General features: G+C 61.9%; 1 protein-coding gene across 1 annotated transcript in view; it reads left to right on the top strand.

Annotated features, from left to right (window-relative positions):
- The window catches only part of Kif1a (kinesin family member 1A), an 81,662-nt gene that overhangs the window by 16,998 nt on the left and 37,059 nt on the right, over positions 1–27,605 (top strand). Inside the window, exons 2-21 of the mRNA XM_090355179.1 lie at positions 2,956–3,119; positions 5,968–6,044; positions 6,494–6,673; positions 7,289–7,354; positions 8,300–8,478; positions 12,739–12,850; positions 14,066–14,143; positions 14,747–14,812; positions 15,452–15,469; positions 18,604–18,679; positions 19,385–19,463; positions 19,998–20,140; positions 20,508–20,534; positions 21,685–21,818; positions 22,312–22,391; positions 22,746–22,821; positions 24,622–24,701; positions 25,084–25,190; positions 25,878–25,961; positions 27,389–27,569. Coding sequence (XP_090211305.1) covers positions 3,014–3,119; positions 5,968–6,044; positions 6,494–6,673; positions 7,289–7,354; positions 8,300–8,478; positions 12,739–12,850; positions 14,066–14,143; positions 14,747–14,812; positions 15,452–15,469; positions 18,604–18,679; positions 19,385–19,463; positions 19,998–20,140; positions 20,508–20,534; positions 21,685–21,818; positions 22,312–22,391; positions 22,746–22,821; positions 24,622–24,701; positions 25,084–25,190; positions 25,878–25,961; positions 27,389–27,569 — 1,949 coding nt within the window. The 5' untranslated portion in view covers positions 2,956–3,013. The remainder of the gene's footprint in view (positions 1–2,955; positions 3,120–5,967; positions 6,045–6,493; positions 6,674–7,288; positions 7,355–8,299; positions 8,479–12,738; positions 12,851–14,065; positions 14,144–14,746; positions 14,813–15,451; positions 15,470–18,603; positions 18,680–19,384; positions 19,464–19,997; positions 20,141–20,507; positions 20,535–21,684; positions 21,819–22,311; positions 22,392–22,745; positions 22,822–24,621; positions 24,702–25,083; positions 25,191–25,877; positions 25,962–27,388; positions 27,570–27,605) is intronic.

Here is a 27,605-nt window from a genome sequence, read left to right as displayed (position 1 = left end):
GGCTTAGTGCTGGAGTGCTTGCCTGGCATGCGTGAAGACCCAGGTTCCAGTCCCCAGCACCACATGCACAGAAAAGGCTGGAAGTAGTGCTGTAGCTCGAGTGGTAGAGTGCTAGCCTGGGACCGACAAGCTCAGGGATAGTGCCCAGGCCCTAAGTTCAAGCCCCGTGAGCGACAGGAAATAGGAAGGAAGGAAGGAAGGAAGGACTCTAAGCAGCGCCCCAGTGGCTCGCGCCTGTCAGCCTAGTTTGAAGCCTAGGTAAGAATGTGCAAGACAATCTTATCTCCAAGTCACTGCCCAGAAGCTGGGAGTAGAAATGTGGCTCCAGGGACAGAGCACCAGCCTTGAGCCAAGGAGCTCCGGGACAGCTCCGGGCGCTGAGGTACAGCCAGGGCACCTGAACCCTGTACACAAACGTCTACTAACGTAGTAAGAGTCTCACCTGTATGCCTGAGGCCTTGAGTTTGATCCCCTCCTCTGACACGAAATAATAAGCTTTAGAAACAAGGTCATTCGATCGGACAACGTGGTTTTCTTGTGCCTTTCAGTCCATATTCATTGCGATTTTATACGCCATCTTAACTTTATTTTTTATCATCTTTTAGTAGTTGTAGAAAATAATTACCCCGCGACCGATGGGTTTCTAAGTGCATCTTGGTCAGTGTCACCTCTTCATGGTTGTCCCTCATCGTTCCTGCCCCTCCCCTAAGTTTCCTAGCTTTCTAGGATACGCATTGAATATGGGGACCACACCTCCCTTCCTCTCCCCCCTCCACAACCTCTAGCGCCGCTCTCCTGGTATTCGTTTTGTTGTTCAGGAATCACCCTGCTTGAATTCTGCCTTGCCAAGGCCATTCTTCAGCTAAGACATTGGTCTACAGAGACCGCAGGTGGCGCCCACCAGGGAGGCCGCAATGGCCTTGTAGCCCACCAGCCACGATGCCCACTTCAGGCAGCCAGAGGAAGCCAGCCCCTCCTTCTGCCAGAGAGCAGTTGCAGACTTGCCGGGGCCCGGCCTGCCGGCCCTCCTGCTCCCCGCTGGAGCCCTCTGGAAAACCCTGAGCTTCGGTCTTGGTGTCAGGGTGGCCGGCGCTGTGCTGCTCTGACCTTCCATGAGAAGCTCTCTGCTGACTCCTGCGTCTCCCACCCCTCATCCCTTACTCGCTCAAATCATCAGGACGCACGGCCACATGTGCATGCCAGTGCCCGGGTGCCATCGTCTCTGGGACCCTGGCCTTGAGCTTTTCTCTTGACTACACTGTGGCTTTCTCTGTCCCTCAGCAACGGCTCTCTGCCTGGGAAGACTCCAGATTCCCAGCCTCTGGCCCCGTGCCTAGAATGCAAATGCACCAGGGCCTGAGCTGTGGCAGGCGTCTCCTGTCCCCCGCAGCCCCTGCTCTGGTCTTGGCTGGCCAGTCCTCCCTCCCTGCTCCTGCCTTCCCTCGTCCCTAGGGGCAGACGTGGACATTATATCCCGTGTGGCCGGCTGTGCGTGGGGGAGCCTTGGCAGAAGCCAGCCCCCACTGCCTTGTGCTGCAGCTCCCTGGGAAAGCAGCCTCTGCGCTGAGCTGCACGGAGGTCCTGAGTGTCAGGGCTTTTGAAAAGAAAGTTCTAGCTTTATTTTCACTGAGAGCGAGCCAGCTGCTCTGATGCAGGTCTTACATGGTGCCTGGAAATGCTGACTTTTCCTTGTGTATGCGTGTGCATGTGTGTGTGTGTGTGTACGTGTGTCTGTGTCTGCACCGGACACCATCTCTTCCAGGTGACATGACTGAGCTGCATGGTAAACACGGGGACAGGGAGAGGTGGCGTCTGTCCTTACTTCACAAATCCATCACAAATCCTGCCTGAAAATGTTAGGGGTGGGGTGAGGACACACGGCGCGTGTCTCGTGATTTCCTGAGCTTCCCGAAGGCCTCCTGGAGGACGCCTGGCCCTCCCCCCGCCGGGGCCCGGCCGCCTCTCCCTGCTGGAGTGTCCTAAACCCCGACAGTCCACACACGGGGGCACAGGTCAGGGTGGTGTGCTGCCCCCCCTCCGCCCTCCCCTCCACCAGAGCCAGTCCACGGAGGACTCGGGCAGGGGGCCCTGTGGGCTGGACCGGAGGGTGCCCCCGAGTCTCCCTCAGGCGTCCTGGCTGGGCGTCCTGGCAGAGAGCCCCTGCTGAGTGCTCTTCAGAGTTCTGGGATTCAGGCCCAATGCGGTGCCCATTCCTGGCTCTTTCTCTGATCCCAGGGTCGGGAGGACGGCTCGGGGCCCCCAGCCTGCTGCCGTGACAGGCGGGAGGCCCTGCAGGCCTGCTCTGCTCACGGAGGCCGTGGCTGGAGGGGTGAGGGGCCGGGCTGGGCCCTGAGTGTATGGGTTCTAGTCCTCCCTCTGCTCTGAGGACTCTGCACAGACACTGGACAGCATCGGGGTCACATTAAACAGCGAACGGCACCCCACCCCGCTGGTCCCCGGAGCCCTTCTGTGACCTGCAGGCAGCTCTGCAGAGCCCCCTGGGTAGGGGCTGCTGCATCGGGCAGCAGAGCCCTGGTAGAGCTCCTCACGTCCCGGGGACCCAGAAGGCAGAATCTCCTTGGGGCCTTGCCCTCCAGCCTGTTCTTACACAGACCCGTGACCTGAGGCCCTCGGCAGGCTGTCCTGGCTGGTCCCCAGGGGAAGCTCCCCCCCCAGGAACTCTTGGGGCGGGGTCACTTTCCTGGCCCCCTGGACGTCAAAGGGAGTCGCCGTCCATTCCCCCGACAGACCTCTGCCTTACCCCAGGGTCGTTCCTGTCCGTTAGCTGAGTTCCAGCCTGGCTTTGTGCTGTACAGTCGTGTCTCCCGCGTGCCCCCGGCCCCTGGCTTCTGCTCATGCGTCCTTTGGGGTCTGGAAGGGAGAGAAGTCCTGTGCCTTCCGCCCCCAGGCTCCGGTTCAGCACGCCGGGGGTTCTGAGTCTGGTTCTCCTTCCAGGCGTGTTGTCCTGACTCTGGAGCTCCAGCCACTGCAGTGACTGACCCAGGCTGCCGAGATGGCCGGGGCCTCGGTGAAGGTGGCCGTGAGGGTCCGTCCCTTCAACTCCCGGGAGATGAGCCGCGACTCCAAGTGCATCATCCAGATGTCGGGAAGCACCACCAGTGAGTACGGGGGGGAGGGGCTGACCCCGTTCTTCTTGTCCTCCCTGCCACATGTCCTGCAGGAAGCACCACCAGTGAGTACAGGGGTGGGGGGGGCTGGCCCCAGAGCCACGCGTCCTCCTTGTCCTCCCTGCCACATGTCCTGGGCCGCTGGGGTGCAGGCCACAGTCTGGGGAAGGCATGCAGAGCCAGAAGTGTGTTGTCAGGAAGCTGGAGGTCAAGGAGTGAGCCTGGGTTAGAGAACCGCCCTCCATCCGAGGCTCAGGGCATCCTCCCCCTTCCGGCTCCAGGGATCGCCCCTATTTTGGGGCTCTGGGGACCTCCCTCCTCTGAGGCTCTAGGGGACTGCCCCCCCTACCACACACCTGTGGCTGCTGGCCACATGGCTGTCCCTTGTTACCCAGCCTTCTCTGCACGTCTGGCTTTAAGGCACGCCTTACTCTAACATGACGTTGTCATAGCTAATTAATTATATTTTTAAAGATGCCATTTCCAGGCCAGGTGCCATGGCCTGCAGCTGTGGCCCAGCCACTGGGCAGGTTGAGGCTGGGTCTCTGTGCTCAGGAGAACAAGACTAACCCGGGGAAGAGTAGGACTGCATCTCCCAGAAGAGGAAGAGGAGGAAGGGTGGAGCCAATGGCGCTGTGTCCAGACGGGAGCACACCTGAGGGCCCGGGCACTGGGGAGGCGCTGGCCATGGTGTGACTGTGGGGACAGGGCACAGAAAGCAAGAGGACGGCCACTTCCCGAGGGCCAGGGTCACGGGACCGCTGCTGGGGACGGGGCGTGCCGGCCCCCTCGGCCCCCTCTCCTCTTCATTTTGCTAGAAACTTCTTGCTGGTGTGTGGCAGGCGTAGAGCGGTGAATAGGTGATAGTGTGGGGCCCTGTGGCCCCAGGGACCTGCGCTCATTGGATGACCACGCCCAGACCCGGCCAGGGCCCCTCCGTGCCTGGCCTCACCCCTGCACCCAGGGAGCTGCCGGTTACCCCTCCGTGCCTGGCCTCACCCCTGGGCCCAGAGGAGTGGCCTGCTTCCGACACTGCAGGCTGGCAGGGCCCCTGCAGGGCCTTCTGAGGACGAGTGTAGCGTCAGAGTCAGCCCGGCCCTTGGTAGAGCTCCACAGTGCTCTGTCTTAAAATGAGAGCTGGTTGTCACCTCAGCTCTGGCTGTCTTGGTGGCTGTCATGGGCTTCTGGGTCTCCTGCAGCTGCTGCCTGCCTTGTTAGCACCGCCAGCCACCCTGTCCCCAGGGTGTTGGGTGGCAGGTATGTCACACGGGTGAGCACGGTTGGGCTGGCCTGGGCTCCTGGGCTGGCCTCGGGATGTCTTGCCAGGCAGTAGCCAGGCCGTCTGTGGCCAGTACTGCAGCCCTGGACTACAGAGCTGGCCGGACAGCTCAGAGCAGCGCTGTGTACAGGAGTTCTCAAGCAAGCCCAGACTTCACTGAACAAAAGGCAGACTGTGAACTGCTAGGCTTCTTCTCTCCTTGAGTTTATTCCTGGAGCAGAGGCCACGTCAGAGAGCCCAGCGTGGTCCTGGAAGCAGGCTCCAGGCAAGGCTAGGGTGGAGGCCTGGGGGGGGGGGGCTGTGTCCTGCCACACTGTTGTGGCCTTGACTGAGCGGTCCTGGGGCCTCCGTTTCTGCCTGGGGGGAGGGGTGTTGCTGGCCGCTCCCACAGCCCCGATTCCGGGCATTTGTGAGGCCTGCAGCCACACGGGGTGACCCGGATTCCAGGGCCCTGGGTCTGCCTTTGCTCTGTAGGAGGGGGCCCAGGGCTGAGGTGTAGAGTAAGCTGGGGGGACCACAGCTGGGGGTCCCATCCTTCTAGGCTCAGCCTCACCCGAGGCTGGCAGAGGACAGGAACCCCCGGGAATGGTAGAAGACGACACTTGTGTGTGTGTCTTAAGATGACAGAGGATCTAGACAGAGGTCAGTGCTGGAGATGCTGTGGGGCAGGAACCCTGTAAACAGCGCAGGGCATTTCCTACAGCATGGAGGCCAAGGTGCAGGCTGGTTCAGTTCCCGTGAGACCCCCTTGACTTCTTACCCCCAGAGGCCCCTTGGCTACGAACCTGGGGCCCAGCACAGTCCATCAGGCTTTGGCTAAGAAGCCACTGGGTGCGGCTCTCCAGAGCCGGGGTGCTTTTCTTCTGCCCCATGCGAGCCCACCCCCCAGTGGTTGTCCCCTCTGCCGGGCGGCTGCCCTCCTGCAGGCCTCCTGTGGGGCATGGTACCTGGGAAAAGCCCGGCCCCTAGCGCCTGGCTGCACAGAGAGTGGGTGGAGGGAAAGATGCCCTCTGGTGGCTGGTCTCGTGGGGTGGCTGTGCAGGCCTGAAGCCTGGCATTTCCCCTTTCCCCCCAAATGTGCACAGAGACAACCTGGGGGCCCTGGTAATGATAGCACCCCCTGCGGAGCAGCAGGCTGTGGAAGGAGGCGCACCATGCCCACCTCCGGCCAGGAGGGGAGGAGAGCCAGTCCTGTGCCATCTGGTTCTAGGCAGGCTCTGCAGTGTGGGATATGTTCCTGACTGAAGTCATTGCCAGGAATGCACAACAGGGAGACAGCAGGGGAAAGGGACGGGCCGCCTGTGGACCTGTGAGGCGGCCGCAGGGGTGTGGGGTGTGCTGGGAAAGCCAGGCCTGGGTGCTCCTCTGCAGTCCTGCAGGCTGGCCTGGCCACGACCTCAGCATCTGTGGACAGTGACGTCCACCAGGCCATCCTCCCGGAAGCTGCTCTGGTCTCCTCCAGTCTTGGCCAGGCCCCCTGGGGACTGGCACTGACCAGGAAGCATAGATGGGCTGCTTGGAATTGGTCTCAGCACTGACTCCTGCCCCCCCGCCCCCCAGCCATCGTGAACCCCAAACAGCCCAAGGAGACGCCCAAGAGCTTCAGCTTTGACTACTCGTACTGGTCCCACACCTCGGTGAGCCAGGGCCAGAGGCTGGGGGGGGGAGGGGAGGAGGCTGGGGCCGGGCAGGGAGGTGGGCAGGGGCCGGCCGTGTGCTCCTCTGAACAATGTCCTTCTTCTGCCTGAAGTCCCCGCTGTTCTCAGCCCTTGCTCAGCTCAGGGCCCCCTGCAAGGGCCCCCTTCCTTGGCCATTGTCCCCCTTCCCTCCTCCCCCCAGGCCCCGTCTACATTCCAGCCCTGGTGAGCCGCCCACAGTCACACAGGTGGGCTGAGCTTTGCCAGTCCCTCTGCGGGACACCCCTCTGCCCTGCCTCCCGGGCACCTCCATGCAGGATTGCAGTGGACACCGGTCCCACGGTCCCAGCCCCGCGCCGCTCCCCCTGGGCTCCAGGGCGGGGGGCGTGCTGCCTGCCTCCCGTGGCTGCCCCCATACCCTCCCACAGCCGCCCCGCTCTCGTCCCCAGCCGGAGGACATCAACTACGCCTCACAGAAGCAGGTGTACCGGGACATCGGGGAGGAGATGCTGCAGCACGCCTTCGAGGGCTACAACGTGTGCATCTTCGCCTACGGGCAGACCGGGGCGGGCAAGTCCTACACCATGATGGGCAAGCAGGAGAAGGACCAGCAGGGCATCATCCCACAGGCACGCAGGGCGGGCAGGCCCAGCACGCGGGGACGGGAGGTCAGGGAGCAGCGGGGCATGGGCTGCCCACCCACCGACAGGCGGTGTCTTGCCAATAGGAGGTTGGAGGGCTGCTGAGCGGACAGTGGTTCTCTGGGTCAGCGTGAGGCTTGGCAGTCTGGGCAAGGCAGGTGCCAGGACACACGGTGTCCACGCACGGAGGCTCAGATGGCTCCTCTGATGCCCCAGCATGCCCGCCCTGGTCCCTGCCCACTGGCAGGGCTCCGGAGCTGAGCGGACAGGGAAGGGAGGACACTGGGTGATCTAGGCAATGACATCCAAGCTCCCTGCAGATGATTGGCAGGACTCCTCAAATGCTGGCCGGGAGGACACCAGAATTCATAGACACAGACATTGGTGCAGGCCCTGAGAGCCTGATGAGTGTGCAATAGTGCCCTGCCTGGGCATGGGAGGGGCAGGTGCAGCCGGGACCTGGCGGAATAGTGCCCTGCCTGGGCATGGGAGGGGCGGGTGCAGCCGGGACCTGGCGGAATAGTGCCCTGCCTGGGCATGGGAGGGGCGGGTGCTAGACCACCTGTCCTCACTAGCTGACCACGTCTGCCTCTGCCCATGCAGCTCTGTGAAGACCTCTTCTCTCGAATCAATGATACGACCAATGACAACATGTCCTACTCCGTGGAGGTGGGTCTGGGCCCACTGTGCCCACGGGAGGGGTCTCCGTGTTGTGTCCTGGTGGGTGGAGGTGGTCTGGGCCCACTGTGCCCACGGGAGGGGTCCCCGTGTTGTGTCCTGGTGGGTGGAGGTGGTCTAGGTCCTCCGTGTCCAGGGAAGGGGTCCCCGTGTCGTGTCCTGGTGGGTGGAGGTGGTCTAGGCTGTGTCCAGGGGAGGGGTCCCCGTGTTCTGTCCTGGTGGGTGGAGGTGGTCTAGGTCCTCCGTGTCCAGGGGAGGGGTCCCCGTGTCATGTCCTGGTGGGTGGACGTGGATCTGGACTGTGTCCAGGGGAGGGGTCCCCGTGTCGTGTCCTGGTGGGTGGACGTGGATCTGGACTGTGTCCAGGGGAGGGGTCCCCGTGTCGTGTCCTGGTGGGTGGACGTGGATCTGGACTGTGTCCAGGGGAGGGGTTCCCGTGTCGTGTCCTGGTGGGTGGACGTGGATCTGGGCTGTGTCCAGGGGAGGGGTCCCCGTGTCGTGTCCTGGTGGGTGGACGTGGGTCTGGACCCGCCGTGCCTAGGGGAGGAGGTCCACGTGGACTTAGTGATGCTTTTTCTGATTTAAGCGAGTCCTTGCCCTGGTCTCAGCCCTTAGCTGGTCACTCGTGGTGACCAAGCCAGCAAGCCCCCAGGCAGGGTGACCCATGGAGGTGCAGACTGCTTGGGGTGGCTCTCAGCTCTGGTAGATGTTTGTTGTAAGGCTTCTCCGCCCGGCGAAGGAGCAGGTACCTGGAAGTGGCCTGGCTACCCCGTGGTCAAGGAGATGTGCCGTGGAATGGGGCCCCGGGAGGGGAGAAGCCGGGCACGCCCACAGGCGTGGAGGCCACTGGCTGGGACTGTCCACGCACCCCTGCCCAGGGGGCAGTGCCAGGGCTCCCATTCCCAGGCCCCTGACGGGTGGCCCTTGGCCTTGCAGGTCAGCTACATGGAGATTTATTGCGAGCGAGTCCGTGACCTCCTGAACCCCAAGAACAAGGGAAACCTGCGCGTCAGGGAGCACCCGCTGCTCGGGCCCTACGTGGAGGACCTCTCCAAGCTGGCCGTCACCTCCTACAACGACATCCAGGACCTCATGGACTCCGGGAACAAGGCCAGGTGTGGAGGGAGGGGGGCTGGCCAGACCTTCGCCAGCCCGGCTCCCTGTGCCCCCTCCCGCTGGCCAGGGTGCCGTGCCTCCCGCTGGGCGTGGCTCTGCCAGCTGGTGTGGCCTCGTGTGCCGGGCCCTGAGCCTGCACAAGAAGGTTTCTCTGGGGAGGAGGCTATGGGGTCTGTGAACAAGAGCCTGGGGGTGGCAGAGATGGCTTCCGGTGGGGCCAGTCTCCGTTCCCATGGCAGCCGTTCTGCCAGGGGTCCCGGGACCCCACAGACGGTCAGGGAGGTGGGAAGGGTCAGTCGCCGGGGGCTGCTGGCCCAGGCAGTCCACGTCCCTTGGCCTCCAGTGCCTCGGATGCTCCTCCGCGTGGGCTTTGGTTGTGAAGGTAACAGACACTCCCTGCATGCCTGGAGAGTGAGGCCACTGCCCCCGAGTCTGAGGCGGGGCTGGGGCACCATACCTCTGGCCAGGCCTCTGGTGTGCTGGGGTCCCATGGCCTGGGCCTGCGTCCTGGGAGGCCCCCGTGGGCTGGGACGGGCGTCCCCACAGGGCTGTGCTCCCGGGCTCTCCCACGGCTGGCAGAGGCTGTGGTGTGAGGGGCAGCAGACGGGGCCGTCCTTCCCGGGGGACTTCCTCACCCCAGGGCCTGGAGGACTTCCGTCCTGCTTGGTGGTCTGTGCCCTGCACACCGCTCCCCACATGCCAGGACCACTGTGGGCTAAGGTCCCCCATGGGGCAGGGTGCAGCAGAGGGTCTGGTGGTGAGAGGGGCAGTGACCTCAGGGGCGCATGTGAGCCGCTCAGGTCAGGTAACATGGGGTCCAGGCCCTGTGAGAGCAAGTTAACTCCTCCAGCAACTCCTGTGCCTGCCATGGAAGAGAGCTAGATACACCCATAGACGAGGACGAGATAGCCCCTGGAGGAGGACTAGATAACTCCTGGAGGAGGACTAGGTAACCCGTGGAGGAGGACCAGAGAACCCCTGGAGAAGGACTAGATAACCCCTGGAGGAGGACTAGGTAACCCCCGGAGGAGGACCAGAGAACCCCTGGAGAAGGACTAGGTAACCCCTGTGGGAGGACTAGAGAACCCCTGGAGGAGGACTAGATAACCCCGGAGAAGGACCAGATAACCCCTGGAGGAGGACTAGAGAACCCTGGAGGAGGACTAGATACCCCTGGAGGAGGACTAGATAACCCTGGAGGAGGACTAGAGAACCCCTGGAGGAGGACTAGAGAACCCTGGAGGAGGACTAGATAACCCTGGAGGAGGACTGGATACCCCTGGAGGAGGACTAGATAACCCCTGGAGGAGGACTAGAGAACCCTGGAGGAGGACTAGATAACTCCTGGAGGAGGACCAGAGAACCCCAGGAGGAGGACTAGAGAACCCTGGAAGAGGACGAGATAACCCTGGAGGAGGACCAGATAACCCACAGAGGAGGACTAGATAATCTCTGGAGAAAGACTAGATAACCCACAGAGGAGGACTAGAGAACCCAGGAGGAGGACTAGATAACCCTGGAGGAGGACTAGAGAACCCCTGGAGGAGGACTGGATAACCCTGGAGGAGGACTAGAGAACCCTGGAGGAGGACTGGATAACCCTGGAGGAGGACTAGAGAACCCTGGAGGACTAGATAACCCCTGGAGGAGGACTAGATAACCCTGAAGGAGATCTAGATAACCCAGGAGGAGGACTAGATAACACCTGGAGGAGGACTAGATAACCCAGGAGGAGGACTAGATAACCCTGGAGGAGGACTAGAGAACCCCTAGAGGAGGACTAGATAACCCCTGGAGGACTAAATAACCCCTGGAGAAGGACTAGATAACCCCTGGAGGAGGACTAGAGAACCCCGGAGGAGGACTAGATAACCCCTGGAGGAGGACTAGAGAACCCTGGAGGAGGACTAGGTAACCCCTGGAGGAGGACTAGATAACCCTGGAGGAGGACTAGAGAACCCCTGGAGGAGGACTAGATAACCCCTGGAGGAGGACTAGATAACCCTGGAGGAGGACTAGGTAACCCTGGAGGAGGACTAGAGAACCCCTGGAGGAGGACTAGATAACCCCTGGAGGACTAGATAACCCTGGAGGAGGACTAGGTAACCCAGGAAGAGGACTAGGTAACCCAGGAGGAGGACTAGATAGCCCAGGAGGAGGACTAGATAACCCTGGAGGAGGACTGGATACCCCTGGAGGAGGACTAGATAACCCCTGGAGGAGGACTAGAGAACCCTGGAGGAGGACTAGATAACCCACAGAGGAGGACTAGAGAACCCTGGAGGAGGACTAGATAACCCCTGGAGGAGGACCAGAGAACCCCAGGAGGAGGACTAGAGAACCCTGGAAGAGGACGAGATAACCCTGGAGGAGGACCAGATAACCCACAGAGGAGGACTAGATAATCTCTGGAGAAAGACTAGATAACCCACAGAGGAGGACTAGAGAACCCAGGAGGAGGACTAGATAACCCTGGAGGAGGACTAGAGAACCCTGGAGGAGGACCAGATAACCCTGGAGGAGGACTAGATAACCCCTGGAGTAGGACTAGATAACCCTGAAGGAGATCTAGATAACCCAGGAGGAGGACTAGATAACACCTGGAGGAGGACTAGATAACCCAGGAGGAGGACTAGATAACCCCTGGAGGAGGACTAGATAACCCTGGAGGAGGACTAGAGAACCCCTGGAGGAGGACTAGAGAACCCTGGAGGAGGACTAGATAACCCTGGAGGAGGACTGGATACCCCTGGAGGAGGACTAGATAACCCCTGGAGGAGGACTAGAGAACCCTGGAGGAGGACTAGATAACCCCTGGAGGAGGACCAGAGAACCCCAGGAGGAGGACTAGAGAACCCTGGAAGAGGACGAGATAACCCTGGAGGAGGACCAGATAACCCACAGAGGAGGACTAGATAATCTCTGGAGAAAGACTAGATAACCCACAGAGGAGGACTAGAGAACCCAGGAGGAGGACTAGATAACCCTGGAGGAGGACTAGAGAACCCCTGGAGGAGGACTGGATAACCCTGGAGGAGGACTGGATAACCCTGGAGGAGGACTAGAGAACCCTGGAGGACTAGATAACCCCTGGAGGAGGACTAGATAACCCTGAAGGAGATCTAGATAACCCAGGAGGAGGACTAGATAACCCTGGAGGAGGACTAGAGAACCCCTAGAGGAGGACTAGATAACCCCTGGAGGACTAAATAACCCCTGGAGAAGGACTAGATAACCCCTGGAGGAGGACTAGAGAACCCCGGAGGAGGACTAGATAACCCCTGGAGGAGGACTAGAGAACCCTGGAGGAGGACTAGGTAACCCCTGGAGGAGGACTAGATAACCCTGGAGGAGGACTAGAGAACCCCTGGAGGAGGACTAGATAACCCCTGGAGGACTAGATAACCCTGGAGGAGGACTAGGTAACCCAGGAAGAGGACTAGGTAACCCAGGAGGAGGACTAGATAGCCCAGGAGGAGGACTAGATAACCCTGGAGGAGGACTGGATACCCCTGGAGGAGGACTAGATAACCCCTGGAGGAGGACTAGAGAACCCTGGAGGAGGACTAGATAACCCACAGAGGAGGACTAGAGAACCCTGGAGGAGGACTAGATAACCCCTGGAGGAGGACCAGAGAACCCCAGGAGGAGGACTAGAGAACCCTGGAAGAGGACGAGATAACCCTGGAGGAGGACCAGATAACCCACAGAGGAGGACTAGATAATCTCTGGAGAAAGACTAGATAACCCACAGAGGAGGACTAGAGAACCCAGGAGGAGGACTAGATAACCCTGGAGGAGGACTAGAGAACCCTGGAGGAGGACTAGATAACCCTGGAGGAGGACGAGATAACCCTGGAGTAGGACTAGAGAACCCCTGGAGGAGGACTAGATAACCCTGGAGGAGGACTAGATAACCCCTGGAGTAGGACTAGATAACCCTGAAGGAGATCTAGATAACCCAGGAGGAGGACTAGATAACACCTGGAGGAGGACTAGATAACCCAGGAGGAGGACTAGATAACCCCTGGAGGAGGACTAGATAACCCTGGAGGAGGACTAGAGAACCCCTGGAGGAGGACTAGATAACCCCTGGAGGACTAGATAACCCTGGAGGAGGACTAGATAACCCAGGAAGAGGACTAGGTAACCCAGGAGGAGGACTAGATAGCCCAGGAGGAGGACTAGATAACCCTGGAGGAGGACTAGATAGCCCAGGAGGAGGACTAGATAACCCCCATGTGGTCTGTGGTTCCCAGGACTGTGGCAGCCACCAACATGAATGAAACCAGCAGTCGCTCCCACGCCGTTTTCAACATCATCTTCACCCAGAAGCGCCATGATGCAGAGACGGACATTACCACGGAGAAAGTGAGAGCAAAGGGCAGCCCGTCGGGCTGCCACCGGGGAAAGGTGGAGGGTGGGCTGGGTGCTTAGGATGGCTTGCAGCAGGACGAGGACATCCGAGCAGACTTGGGGGACTGGCCTCGGTGAGGGACGCCCTCTCAGAGGGGAGGGCCAGCCATGTCTGTCTTCTTGAACTTGATAGTTTTGGTCTACACTGGGGCGCTGTGAAAGGGAGGAGACAGAGCCAGGCCTGTAAAGGGGCAGCAGAGGTGAGCGCTGGGTCCAGTGAGCATCGGACAAAGTAGTAATCATGGCTGCTGCTCCAAGCTGCCGGGGAGGAGGCTGAGAGTACGGCCTAGTGGTGCGTGCTTGCCTAGCATGCACGAATCCTGGGTTGGATTCCTCAGTACCACATATGCAGACAAAGCCGGAAGTGGTGGTGAGGCTCAAGTGGTAGAGTGCTAGCCTTGAGAAAGTCCAAGGACAGTGCCCAGGCCCTGAGTTTAGGCTCCGGGTCTGGCAAAAAGGATTCCTCCCCAAAGCCAGTAGAGAGGGCAGTGGCCCCGGCCTTTCCTGGACAGTGGAGCTGCCTGGATCCAGGCCTCTGGAAAGCCCCACATCCTCAGGCCCAGAGCCACGCCATGTGTAGGACGGGCCTTGCCCTGCTGCTGTGTCCACTCGGAGGCCTCCCCAACCCCGCACCCTGACTTCTCAGAGCCCCGCCGGGGTCTGCGGATCTGCAGGCCGGATGGGTTTACCTGGTGAAGTCACGAAGAGGCTGAGGAAGGCCTTGGCCAGCAGGCATGCTGGGCTCTCACCAGCCAGGGCACTGGCTCCGGGGGGCTCCGGGGGGCTCAGGGGGGCCCGGTGAACACACAGACAGCGCAGCCGCCTCTTTCAGGGCTGGGTTCACGTCCGTGGTGATTAGTGCCATCTGTGTGGAATAAGTGGCAGTACCACTGGCACCTGCTGGGGGTGTGGGGGGGTGGGGAGGCCACGAGGAGTACCCACGGGTGAGGGCTGCATCAGGTGAGGTCGCTGGCACCTGCTTGGAAAAGAGCTTTGAAGGGCTGTGACCGCCATGGAAGGAGGCTAGGGCTCAGAGGTGGCTGGACCCTGGGCAGGGCGGGGCCATGCTCCTCACGTGGCTCTGGGGGAGCGGGGGGGGGGATGGGAAGCTGCTGGGGGGTGGGGCACTGCCGGGAGCAGCTCCTGCATTTGGTTCATCTGCTGTTCCAGGTGAGCAAGATCAGCCTCGTGGACCTGGCAGGGAGTGAGCGCGCAGACTCCACAGGCGCCAAGGGCACGCGTCTGAAGGTAGGGCTGGGCCACTCACCCAGCAAGCCGCCAGCAGGGCCGGTGCCCAGACCTGGCAAGCTACAGGGGTGTTGGAGCACCCCGAGGGAAATCCTGAGCAGGGAGGGGGCCTAGGCCAGAGCCTTCAGCCTGAGGCGCTCCTGCCTCTCGCAGGGTTAGGCAGAAAGGATAGCAGACCTAGTCTGGAAAGCTGTCCTTCCCTAGCCATGACCTTCCGCCCCACCCTGCCCCAGAGCTGTCCATCTTCCACCCTGGGGTGAGACCGCAGGGCGCCCTGGCTGCCAGAGTCCTACAGGACTCCTTCCTGTGGACATGGTCCCCTGTGCCAGGAGGTAACGTTTTATTTCTGCCACACCCTGAGGACAGAGCGGCTCTGAGGGCTGTACAAGGCAGGAAGGTGTGACGCGTAGCTTGGCTGCTGATGGGACTGAGGAGAAGCCTTGAGTCGCTGCCCGGCCTGGACGGGCCTCTAGAAGGCCTGCCACCACACCTCTTCCTAGAGTGGCCCCAGAGGTCCACGGTCAGGTGCCCCACTGGTCAGGCCCTAGGGGACCAGGCTGAAGCGAGAGTCTGCTGACCCCCGACCCCTTCTCCCACACACAGGAAGGAGCCAACATCAACAAGTCCTTGACGACCTTGGGGAAGGTCATCTCTGCCCTGGCTGAGATGGTGAGCTGACTCCAGGCTGCGGGACTGGAGAGGTGTCGCCTTCTCCGGCCCTCCCTGGAGACTGCCGGGCCCCTGGGTGCCTGCTGAACCTGGGTGTTCTGAGGGGCTGGGAGCCTGCTGCACCTGTTCTCAGGGGCCAACTCTGGGACACCAGGGGAAGCCCAGGAGATGCCACGGGCAGGAGCTGGAGTCCCAGTTCCTTTTACTCCCTGGAGTCTCCGTTTCCATGTCGGTGGAATGCGAGGGCACTAAATTTCTCACGGGGCCACCACATGCCACAGCACTGGGCAGCCCTACCTGGTGCTGGCCTGATCTAGCTACCCTCCAGAAGCAGCCCACAGCCTGTGGCGGGGAGGGCCCAGACTTGGTGAGCCTTGCAAGGCAGGAGGTCCTGCCATTCCACAGGCCATCTGGGCTTTTGGAGACCCTGCCCTATTCTGAAATAGTCCATCACTGGGTGACAGAGGCCAGAGAGGTGGCACTCTTATTTAGTCTGGTACAACCAGTTCAGGGTGGCCAGCCATGGTGTGGGCAGTGGACTGAGGTCACTCAGGCCTCTGTCTGTTGGTCCCTTACCCCGGCCCTTGGCATCCAGCCTCTCCTCTCCTTCTGAGACCCCCTCTGTCCTTTCTTTTTCAGGACTCTGGGCCCAATAAGGTAAGCTGCTTTCTTTCGTGTGAGGGGGTTGGAGCTGGAGGGGGGCCCCCAGCCTGGTTCCCCAGCACAGCTCGCCCCTTCATGTATTCACTGAGTATTCACTTCCTGGCCAGTCCCGCCACGCCCTCCACTAGCGCCGGGCTGGTGGTGAACACCTCAGATCCCGCTCTGCCTCGCAGTGCGGAGGCACGAGGCAAAAACATGAACATAACCCTCAAGGCGGGCGGAAACAAGCGGTGCGTGTGATCCACGGCAGGACAGGTTTATAGAAGGGGCCTGAGGCAGAGCCTGGGTGCAGAGGGGCGGGCGGGCGGGCAGGGGAGCCCTGTTGTCTGGAATTTGGAGAGATGGGGCGGGGATCTGAGAGGACAGGTGAGGAACTGCGTGGGGAGAACGGAGAGGAGATGGTAGGAGCTGTGCGAGGGAAATGTGACCGACTGGGAGGAAGCGTGCAAAGCTCGGAACTGTAGGCGAGAAGCCTAGGACCTGCGAGCAGGACGGCCTGTGAACTGCTCGAAGCACACTGTGTGGTGGGGTTTGAGAAAGCAGGCAGGCGGGGGGTCTGTGTGGTAGCTGTGAGGGGCCGAGGGGGGCTGTTGGTGGACGCTGAGACTCTGGGGCGTGGGTGAGGAGCTGCGTGTAGACCTGTCAGTTCATGAAAGTGGCTCCTGAGCAAGCGTGGACAGTGAGACAGGAGCTTGGTGGAAGTGCTGTGAGGAGCGGCCGAGGGAGCCAGGAAAACGGCGGGGAGCTGAGCACCGAGGACTGTGCAGGGCTGCAAGGGACCAGCCGGGTGGGCAGCCAGAGGAGTCGCATGGCAGGACGGTGTGGAACCACGTGGGGGGGACTGCGAGGGGCCGTGTCCTGGGATCTGTGTGGGACACGGAAGGACTACGGGAATCAGGGAAGGAATTGCTTGAGGGGAAACAAGCCGTTGTGCCTGCGAGGGCATGTTACGGAACTGCAGTGGAGGGCCTAGGTCCGAGGAGTTGCGGAGCTATGTATGAAATAGTGTGTGAGAACTGTGTGAGGGCGCGTGTGACAGAGCACAGGGAGCTGTGAGCAGTGGAGACACGTGTGAGGTATGTGGGAACCCGGGGTGCACTGGGACCTGTAGCATGGAACCAGCATGGATGTGGAGAACTGTGCAGAACTAACGAGCTGGCAGCTGTGGAGGATGCATCCGGGTCTGCAGGAGGACCTGGAAGGGACAGTGTGATGAACCGTGTCGGGACGTTGGGGCTGCTGCGGGAACTGTGCAGTGGACCCCGCGAGGACAGGGAGTGGGGGACGTGTCGGGACCTGTGAGACGCTGGAATCTGAGCAATAACACAGAACTGTGTGAGGGAACCGTGCAGGGGGCCATGTGAAGCTATGGGGTTCTGTGAAGAATGGTGCGGGTGCAGTGTGGGGAGCAGTGAGCGTTACAATATGAGAAGCAGGGGATGCAGTGGGTTACAATACTGGGGGCTGTGTGGGGAGCCCTGGGCGTGCAGTGTGAGGCTGCAGCAGAGGTGCGGGGCTGGGCATGGTATTGGATGCAGTGGGGGTGCAGTGCAGGTACAGTGCTGGGTGCAGTGTGAGGGTGCAGTGGGGATGCAGTGCAGGGCGCTGTGGAAGTGCAGTGCTGGGTGCAGTGCGGGATGCAGTGTGGCGGTGCAGTGGGGGCCGTGGAAGTGCAGTGCAGTGCAATGCACAGTGCTAGGTGCAGTGCGGGATGCAGTGTGGCGGTGCAGTGGGGGCCGTGGAAGTGCAGTGCAGTGCAGTGCACAGTGCTAGGTGCAGTGCGGGATGCAATGTGGGAGCTGCCTGAGAAGTGGGGTCTGGGACTCGGAGGTGGTGTGGAAGGACCCTGAGGAGGCAAGCTGTGTGGTGAGCTGTGTGAGGACGAGGTCCTCTTCTGAGGTGTGGGGCTCAGGGGCCTGGCCCAGAAGGGCTGTGAGGTCCTCAGTCCATGGTCAGAGCTGGCTGGGCATCGCGTGGTCTGGAGCATGCTTGCCTGTTATGTGAGGTATGGATTGGGGTGAGCACGGGGTGACCGCCTGGCAGGGAAGGGGGTGGATCTGGGCTTGTGGTGGTGGATAGTGGGAGGGTGGAGAAGAGGAAAGTGGGGTGGTCTGGGAGGTGGAGGAGCACCATTCACTAGATGTGGGGTACCAGTGCACAGAGGAGAGGGAGGAATGGCAGTGACACCACAGGGGACCTTCGGGCTCCTTGCTGAAGCAGCTGAATGACTGCAGGGCATTTCCTGTGGGAACAAGGGCCGTGACATATGGCGTGCCCCTTCGCCTCAGGAATAAACAACCAGCACCCCAGCTGGTCAGCTGGTCTACCTACCCAGCTTCCGAAACCCCACAGTGCACAACGTGGAAGGGCATTCCTGAACCCCAGCTTCGACGGCGCGGCTCCAGGCGTTCAGAATGCATGTCCCCTGAGACCTCTCCTGGGGCTTGTCCTAGAGCACAATGGACACAGCCTGGGGTAACGCCTGTGGACAGCTCCAGGGTGTGGCCCTGGGGGGACAGGAGCCCTGTCTGGTGGTCTAGCACATGCTCTACAAATGCTTCAGCGAATACATACATGAATGAGTAGATGCTAGAAAGTAACTCAGGAGCCACCATCAGTGGGGTCCTTGAAGCATGCGCAAGAAGCTGCTCTTAGGGACCAGTTCCCGTCTTGAGTGACTGCTGGACGTCTTCATATCAGGAGCAAGGGTAGAGAGGACCCTCCCGCCCCTGGGGATGTGGCAGAACAGACAGTTGAGGAGGGCCTGGGGACTGGCGTCTGAGGGACAGGAGAAGGCTTGGTGAGGAACGCGAGGGCCAGGCCTCAGAGGCCTTCTCCCTTGTGAGGCCTCTTCCTTTTGGCCAGAAGCTGTTGCTTCTGACAGAGCAGAGCAGAGGGAAGACACCCTGGCGGGTGAAGTCTGCCCTCTAGCTTGGGGCCAGCGAGGTGACCCAGACGCAGTAGGGGGACGAGGGCAGAGCTGCCCGAAGGAGGTGCCAGGCTTGAGGTGGGGGGGGGCCTGGGAGCACGGTAACTGAGCTCACCCTTTGGGTTGGGGGTTCACTCTGCAGGCCCTGAGCTTGCCTTCCTTGTCACGGGTTCAGAATTCACCTTGAATGTCCCCACAGAACAAGAAAAAGAAGAAGACTGACTTCATTCCGTACCGAGACTCTGTCCTGACCTGGCTCCTCCGGGAAAACCTGGGTGAGGACTCTGGGGAGCCCCATGCTGGGGGCTCTAAGGTCTGCTATGCTGGGCCCCACCCCAGCCTGAGGCAGGGAGGCCACCAGGAGGGAGGGTCCCCCTTTCCGGGGCTTGGGAAGGAATGTCCTTTGCGCTGTTGCCGCACAGTCTCTGGGGACTTCCTGGAGCGTCACCCCAGGGCCATGGCATGGAGATGCAGGTTCCTGAGCAGACAGGAACCTCAGTTCAAACTTGGGGCAGGGGTAGCAGCAGTCCTGAGGGTTGGGCTGGGAACAGGGTGTGACCCTGGCACAACCACCGAGGCCAGCAGCTGGACTCCACCGGAACCTGAGAGATGAAATGGTTTTTACTGCTCAGGCCATGAATCTGGTGTGAAATATTGAGAAAAACACTTTGAATGACGACGATGAACGAGTGTGGGGAAAATCGAGCCTAAAGAAGTTTCCATTTCCAAGGAAACACTAGGCCCCTCCACAGCTTGGCCCGTGACAGGCGGGGCTGGCGGCTGGGAACCGGCCCTGCGTGGGGGGCTGGGGGGCCAGCATGGACAGCCAGCCCCGCAGTTAGCTTTGTCACAGGAAAGGCAGGGACTTGGTTTCCCCTCTCCCTGCAGCCTCCTCGTCTGAGGAGACCTGTGGGTGGGAGGCGTGAAGCCCCAGCTCCAGGCTGAGACCCTCCTGTGTGGTAACGGGACATCTCCCTCAGGTGGCAACTCCAGGACAGCCATGGTGGCAGCCCTGAGCCCTGCAGACATCAACTATGACGAGACCCTCAGCACCCTGAGGTGAGGCCTGGGGAGAGTGGGGGCGGGGGAGGGGCTGAGGAGGGGCGCTCTTCAGGGGCTCCCTGGACTCTGTGAGGCCGGTCGTGACTACCTAGGGCACCCCGACCCTGATCTGATCGCCCTGCCCACCGCGGCCAGGCGTCAAAGGGCCTGTGTGTCTGCAGCACGGTGGGTCCAGGGTCGGGTGTCACAGGGCCCATGTGTCTTCGGCACGGTGGGTCCAGGGTCGGGTGTCACAGGGCCGTGTGTCTGCGGCACGGTGGGTCCAGGGTCGGGTGTCACAGCATGGGCAGTCTGGTTTCCTGCCCCGCAGGGCCAGGCCTCTGGGGTCCATGGGAACTGGGGCTGGTGCAGGTGCTTGGTGTGCTGACGGGACGTGGGCTGTGGCACAGAGGTCCACAGTGAGGAGGGAGGCCCTGGGTCTGTCTCCTCAGGAGGTGGGGTGGCGCTGTCGGCTGTCCTGGCCCCCTGGTTGGGCACCCTGGGCTCAGGGGATGAAACAGCCCCACAGCCATGCCCGCCTCCCCTGCCCAGGTACGCAGACCGGGCCAAGCAGATCCGCTGTAACGCAGTCATCAACGAGGACCCCAACAACAAGCTGATCCGGGAGCTGAAGGACGAGGTGACCCGGCTGCGGGACCTGCTGTATGCCCAGGGTCTTGGTGACATCACCGACAGTGAGTGTGCGCGCAGGCTGCGGCCCTGCCCCCTGTCTGCCCCCCACCAGCGGTGGCAGGGCCGAGTGTGACTCCCCATCCCCAGAACACTTCTGGGTGGGGCACGGGGTGGAGCCTGGCCTTCTGGCCTTGGCTTGGATGGAACTGCGTGGTTTGGATGTGGAGCCGGTCCAGGCGGGCCAGGCAGTTTCCTGGAAGCCTGCAGGGTGGCCATGGCGGGGAGGGGCTGGTGTCATGGGGTACAGGCTCTGTTCCCCCACAGCGAGCACCTCTGCCACCCTGCCTGTAGCCCTGTAGCCGCCAGACCCCCGGAGATGAACTTGCTCTGTTTCTCTGTCTCTCCTCCCCCTGCCTGCTCGCCCCGTAGCCAACACTGTGCCTGGAGGACCCAAATGTGTGTATTCCCCACTGCCAATGCATCTCGGCTTCTAGCCTGGTCTCGGGGCACAGGGCAGCACGGGCCGGGAGGGCAGACGCCAGGCAGGTGGCCCCCCCCCTTCACTGATGCCTCCACTAGACAGGAGGGTGTATCTGCCTCCGAGCTGAATTCCTAGCTCTTCCCAGCCTGTACCCCAAACTGAAGCAACAGGGAGGCATAGCATAGGCAAAGTTTTCTTAAGCCAAAGGTCAAACCCTGACCCCTGGGAAGGTCAGAGGTCAGCCCTCGAGGGTCAGGCTCTGGGCTGTCTCCACCGGCTATTGTTCCAGCCGCCCTTGGGGACCTTGACCTGAAAGAACCCAGTCAGTGCTCAGGGTCAACGATGCCAAGCCCTCTTTGCCTCTGGCCTTCGACCATAGGCTCTGCTGCCTCTCAGGCCCTCGGCTGCAGGGCCCTCGGTCTGCCCTGTGCCTGGTGCTGTCCTGTGCTGGCCACTGCTTTGCTGCGTGTCTGCTTCTGCTGGGGGGCCTGGCCACCTCCCTTCCAGGTGTTGCAGCCCAGATCCTGGGCCCCGGTGGCTGAAGTAGGGTCCTCCCCCACCTCCAGGTGGCCTCTGGGCTGCGTCTGGTGGTGCTGGGCTCTTAGCACTGCCCATCTGAGGCCCAGACAGGTGGCGGCAGCCCACCTGCAGAGATGAAGATGCGTGCTGGGCGTCCTGGGCAGAGGCAGAGGCTGGGAAATGCAGGAGCGTGGCCGGTGGGCAGCAGCTGCCTCCGGCCCTCAGGCTCAGGCATGAGGCTTGAGCTGGGAGAGAGGTTGAGGAGGGTACAGAGGACGTGGGTGCTGCCGTCTGGAGACAGGGCCTCTGGCCAGGTGGGGCGCAGGGCTGGTCCTGGAGCCTTGGCCGCCACCATTGCAGGTGACAGGAGAAAGAGGCCTTGCATGTGCTTGTCCTGCGCCCCGCTTGGCTGCTGCACCCCTTTGTTCACGGTTCCGTTTCTTGCCTTCCACTGGCCCCGAGTCTGACCTTCTCCCAGCTGCATCTCTATTTCTCCCCCCGTCTGTCCGCTTGGCCTTCCCATCCTGCCTTAGACACACCCGGCCTTGGGAGCAGAAACTGTACGTGTGGCTGAGCTGGGTCAAGCCCCTGACCATCTCTCCACAGTGACCAACGCGCTGGCGGGCGTGAGCCCCTCACCCTCGCTCTCCACCCTGTCCAGCCGTGCGGCCTCCGTGTCCAGCCTCCATGAGCGCATCTTGTTTGCTCCGGGCAGCGAGGAAGCTATCGAAAGGCTGAAGGTGAGGGGGGCGAGGGCACCGGAGGTGGGAGCCCCCTCCCCTGCCCTGCTCCCCAGAGCCTTTGCACTCTTCAGGTGCCTCAGAATGACTGTGGTGCAGCCTTTGGAGGGGGTGGGGAGAGCCCAGACTAGGGCTGAGGGATGCGCTCACAGGCCTAACCTAAGGCTGGCCTGGGGTCAGAGGCCAACAAGGGCATAGGGCCCTTGGGAGTGGGGGTGGCCTGTTTGGGGTTCATGTGTGCAAAGGAAGCAGAGAGAGCCTGCGCCGTGTCGTGGCCCAGACGGGCAGCTGTGCCCAGCCCCCGGGAGTCTCCAGTTCCCCCGGCGATGATCGTGCGCTGTGTGCAGAAACACGCACTTCTCTTTGTCTTCTAGCCCTGGATGTGCCCAGGAATTGGAGCCCTGGTGCTCTGTAGCCCCTTTCCCGGTACGCGTGTCTCGGTCGCTCCCCCCGCACACAGGCCTCACTCGGCTCTGTCTTGCTCCTCTCATAGGAGACGGAAAAGATCATTGCTGAGCTCAATGAGACCTGGGAGGAGAAACTGCGGCGAACAGAAGCCATTCGGATGGAGAGGTGAGCAGGAGGGAAACTGAGGCTCAGGGTCAGGGAGACACAGCTAGAGAGCCCACAGGCTGATAATGACTGGACCCTGACCTGCACAGGTGGTCACACCCCCGTCATGGGACAAGCCTCTTTTCCGACCCTGGGGCCTCTACCTTGTGTGGCTGTGGCCCCTGGCCATGGAGACCTGGCAGGCCTGACCCCTGGGTGAATACGACGTGAAAGGTCTGGGGCCAGTTGTGGACACCTTCACTTACTGAGCAGACCAGGGAGCATGGGGTCAGCTCCTGTCTGCTGCGGCCTGGACACGGGGCCCGGACATGGGGCCCGGCTGACCCTGGCTCTGACCCCGGCTCTGACCCCCAGGGAAGCGCTGCTGGCAGAGATGGGCGTGGCCATGAGGGAGGATGGCGGCACCTTGGGCGTTTTCTCTCCTAAGAAGGTAAGCGCTGGGCCCGGGCCCTGGCGTGGCCCTGCGGTGGATGGGGTGCTGTCCCGGGGGGGCGTGGGCTCTGAGGGGTAGAGTGGGCTGGGCCTGCCCTGGCAGTGGGCAGTCCCCTCCTTCCCTCCCAGCCAGACCGCTTTTGTGGCGGGAGGCTTGGCCCCGTTCCTTCCTGTCCTCCCGTCTCCCCTGTGAGCCATGCTGGTGACTTGGGCCCCTCACATGCCTCTTCCTGCCTGAAGTGTGGCCCTGTCTCCTGAGGCTGCCCTGGGAATGGGGTCCCTCACAGACGGCAGGGCCAACTTTCCTGGGTCTGGCTCTGCCTGCCCTGGAACCTGAGCTGCTAATAGAAGCTCCTGGGCTTTGTAGCCCAGAACAGCCCCTCTGGCTCCAGCTCAGCCCCCGGGAAGACGGGCACTGTTGGAGAGGGAGGGAGGGAAGGGGAGGAAGGCCCTGAAGAGGCCATGCAGAGCACTGTGTGGGACTCTGATGCCCCCCCCACACACACACTGTCACAGCAAAAGAACACCAGACGGGTCACTGTCCCGTTCCCAGCTGTGAACTGGGTTTCCTCAGAGCCTTTCTCATGTCACACACACATGCCTGGCCCCCAGCTGCACTTGTCCCCAAGCAGCAGAGGAGACAGCTCTGCTCTCAGAGGTGCTCTCAGCGGCACCTCTGCCAGGGCCTGGTGAGGCCCTGCTGCTGCCTGGGCATGCCAGATGGGGGGGTCTCATCCTGTGGGGACGGGCCACATGGCAGTCACCTGGGTGGCCAAGGCTTGGAAGGGGCCGGGCCATGGTCCAGCTGGGGCCCGGGCAGAAGCCTCAGGTAGCAGTGGGTGCCCCTCGGAGTGGGACGGGCAGTGCCCACGCCTGGTGCCCAGGGCTCCATCCTTCTCTGGAGCGGATTGGCCTTCTCTAGATGGGAGGTGGACGCCAGGCTTCTCCCTCAGAGGACTTTGGCAGAGTTGGTGGCCCTGGACGTGGCCTGCCTGGAATGGGAGACCGTGGAGCGCCACGGTGGGAGGCTCAGCTGCACCGTGCCTGGGCCTCAGGCCTGGGCCTGCGGGGTCTGCATGCGCTTCCTGCCTGGGCAGGGGGCAGCTGGGCTGGTCTGCACCACGTCTGATGGCCAGGGTGCCCTGTGGGAAACTGAGGAAGCAGTGCTGCCTGGGCTTCTTCCGTCTTGTTGCACACCGGCCAGGGATGGAGGCTCCTGAGCTGGGGGAGTGGAAAGGGAGCCAGAGACCCCCAAGGCGAGAGTGGAGGGGCATGAGGATGGAGCGGGGGCCCCCTGAGCAGAACCTGCAGCTGAGGATGGGTGGGGTGGGATGAGGGGCGGAAGGCAGTTCTGGGCAGATGAGTCAGGTAAAGTGAACCCACTGTGTGGCCCCAGACTGGGTACCCCTGGAGTGGGGAAGCTAGAGACAGCACTGGAACCCGGCTTGTGCCCTTTGTGTCCAGACGCCCTAACCAGGGCTTCCAGCTGTTGGCAGCTGGGGCTTCCCCGCCAAGTGGTCAAGGCTGGCCCGGCCTGTTAAGTCTGGGATGGGAGTTTTCTGTCTCTCCCCAGCCCCGATTGATAGCTGCCAGCCTGGCCAGGCCAAGTCAGCTGGCTCTCATGTCCTTCCTCGGGGATCCTTTGCCCAAGTCTCCGTCTTCTCTGCCAGACTCTGGGGTTGGGGTAGCCTGGCTTGGGGATGGGGGAATGACTCAAACTGGTAGTCGGAGGGGAGGGCAGGGGCAGGGGCTGCGCACGGCCCCTCCTCAGGAGAGGTGACCTTCCTCCCTCCCCCAGACGCCACATCTGGTCAACCTGAACGAGGACCCGCTGATGTCTGAGTGCCTCCTGTACTACATCAAGGACGGGGTCACCAGGTGGGGTCACAGCCTCTGCCCAGGTCGGGGTCCCGGGGCAGGTGAGGGGGGGTGGCTGTTCCCACCACTGCCATGCCTCCATTGTCCCCTCTGAGTTCAGGCATCCGCCCTAACAGCGCTGCCCACCTCCTTCTTGTGAGTGACACTGGATCCCTGTGGCCACGGGGCTCTCCTGGTGTCTAGGCTGTGTCTGGGGCCTTGCACCCACTTTGGCTTCCTGTACTCCTGCATGGCCCCCACTTGGCCTGCGTACACACCTGGGTGCTTCGAGGCAGTCCCCCGGGCCTCCCCGGGAGGTCTCAGGGCTCTCTGGTGGGCCAGTGGACCACACCGTGGGGGGGCGGGGTCCTGATTTCCTCCTCATCCCCCCACCTGCCTGCAGAGTGGGCAGAGAAGACGCAGAGAGGCGGCAGGACATTGTTCTCAGCGGACACTTCATCAAGGAAGAGCACTGTGTCTTCCGGAGCGACTCCCGGGGAGGCGGTGAAGGTAGCCCCCCTCCCACCCCACCCTGGAGTCCCGCCCCTGCCTGGCCTCTCAGCTCCTCGGGACTTTGGTGGGGCCTCCTGAGGGACCATGTGGTCTCACAGCTGGTGTTCTGCGGGGCTGGGGAGCAGGTGGGGGCCTGGCTCAGAGCAGGAGCTGTTCTGGGCCACGCCCCGTGGCAGCGGGGAGACCATCTGTGCATTTCCCCTGCCCACTGGCCTCTCTCCTGAGGATGACCTCTTACATTCTGGCTGGGGCTTGCCATGTCTGTGCCATCCAGGTGCCCACAACCCCACCCCAGCACATCTTGCCAGCCTCTTCTGCATGTGCAGGCTGGGAGCCTGCGCCAGTGTGGCCGGCTGCTCTGAGCACCACTGGGGCTGGGGTTGTCCCAGGATTCTCCTGCCAGCCAGGTCCCATCCTGTGCATGGACCAAGCAAGGAGGAGTCCCTGGCCCTTGGGGACACGTGTATTTTGTCTGCCAAGAGACCTGGTCCTGGAAGTCAGACCTTGACTGGGGTCCACCGGTGTCCTCTTGAGGGTCATCTCCTCCTCTCTGTGTGGAGGCACTCACGGGCTCCTCTGGGCCCAATGCATCAACGCCCATGTCCAGGTCCTGTGACCAGGGCCAGGCAAGTGGAGCCATCAGAGCAACAGCCCCTCACCAGCCCCCTTCTCTCTGTCCTGTAGCTGTGGTCACCCTGGAGCCCTGTGAGGGGGCAGACACATATGTCAATGGCAAGAAAGTCACCGAGCCCAGCATCCTACGATCAGGTACAGCATGGGGCGTGGCGGTGGTGTAGCTGGGTTTAGATGACGTTCCTGTGTCTGCATTGTCTACCTGTGCTGTGCTTCTTGGGCAAAGCTGGGTTCCAGCCGGCAGCAGGGCTGGGGGCACCTGAGCAGCCTGTGGGTCCCCCTCCTTCTCGGGGTCCCCAGGGCCCCTCTCAGAAACGTGACTGCAGCATTGGTGGGGGCATGAAGGCCGCATTCACAGAACATAGACCCTGCTTGGGCCAGGACAAAAGCTGTCCAGGAAATGGCTTCTGTCTGCAGCCCCGCCACCTGGTGGCACTGGGTCCAGGGGACAGGCCTGGCACCAAAACCTGAACAGACAGAGAGCGAGGCAGGGGCTGCAGCTGTGTTCCCAGTCAACAAAGTGTTGCTGGTGCCATCACACACACACACACACACACACACACACACACACACACCTTGCACTAATCCTTCCCTCATGGAGAGTGAGCCAGGACGCATCAGGTGGCTCTGAATGACATATAACAGAGCAGACGTGAATGGGGTGGGGGGGGGAGGTAGGGAGAGGGAGAGATTTCAAGGAACTGGCTTATGCTTAGTCGCTTTTTGTCATTGTGACACAATGCTGAGGCAAACCAGCTGGAAGGATTTGTTTTGATTTACGGGGTCAGAGGTCTCAGTCTGTGGTCAGCTGGTTCCATTGCCTTTGGGTCTGTGATGAGGCAGTGCTCACAGTGGCCATAAAAGCAGAGAAAACTGCAAAGGAAAGCACCTGCGGACAAAATGTGCCCTTTGAAACTTCCTCCGAGCAGGCGCGTGGTGGATAAGTCCCCTGATGCGTTACCCTCACGGTCCCAGCGCACCTAAATAACACGGGAGCTGAGGATCCAGAGCTCAGAGAGGAAGGAGAAGGGGCCAGGGAGGGCACTTCAGACAACTACTGGCATGGTGGGGGGCGCAGAACTGAGGAGGGAGGCTTTGGTCTCCCTGCCAGGGTCTGAGCCCAGCTGCACAAGGACTGGAGGGCAGGGAGACCGAGTCCCCTGAGGGGAGTCTGGCGTGGTACTGGGGAGGGGCGGGGATGAGGTCAGCCTCTGGGCTGTGTCCCTGGCATCTTGTCACCTCCCCACTCTGGCCTCTGGCCTGTATGTCACACAGAGCCCAGCGGCAGTACCATGGTGTGGACTTGCCCGGAGGTGGCCGTGTTGAGGCGTGGGAAGGGGTGTGAGTGTGAGGACGCTGTGGGGCGCAGGGGAGCCCCTGTGTGGGGGTAGTCAAGGTCCAGGGACTGGGTTTAAGGCCAGGAGAGGGCCCATGCCCAGGGCCAGAGTGGCTTGGAGGGGGGGGTCCTGGAGACTGGGGCTTCCCTCCCGTGCTGCTGAGGACACAGTAGAGGGCGTGCCAGTCCTTTGCACTTCCACACCTGGCCTCACCGCTGTCCCCAGGAAACCGCATCATCATGGGCAAGAGCCACGTGTTCCGGTTCAACCACCCTGAGCAGGCGCGCCAGGAGCGCGAGCGCACGCCCTGCGCCGAGACGCCCGCCGAGCCCGTGGACTGGGCCTTCGCCCAGCGCGAGCTGCTGGAGAAGCAGGGCATCGACATGAAGCAGGAGATGGAGCAGAGGTGAGGCCCAAGGCCTGCGGCCTGCCTGGGGAGCCC

The sequence above is a fragment of the Megascapheus bottae genome, chromosome 21 (assembly GCF_031878675.1).
Source record: "Megascapheus bottae isolate mThoBot1 chromosome 21, mThoBot2.hap1, whole genome shotgun sequence".
In the NCBI taxonomy this organism is placed as follows: Eukaryota; Metazoa; Chordata; class Mammalia; order Rodentia; family Geomyidae; genus Megascapheus; species Megascapheus bottae.
The sequence above is the reverse complement of the archived record's forward strand: the minus strand, read 5'-3'. Positions and strand labels throughout refer to the sequence as shown.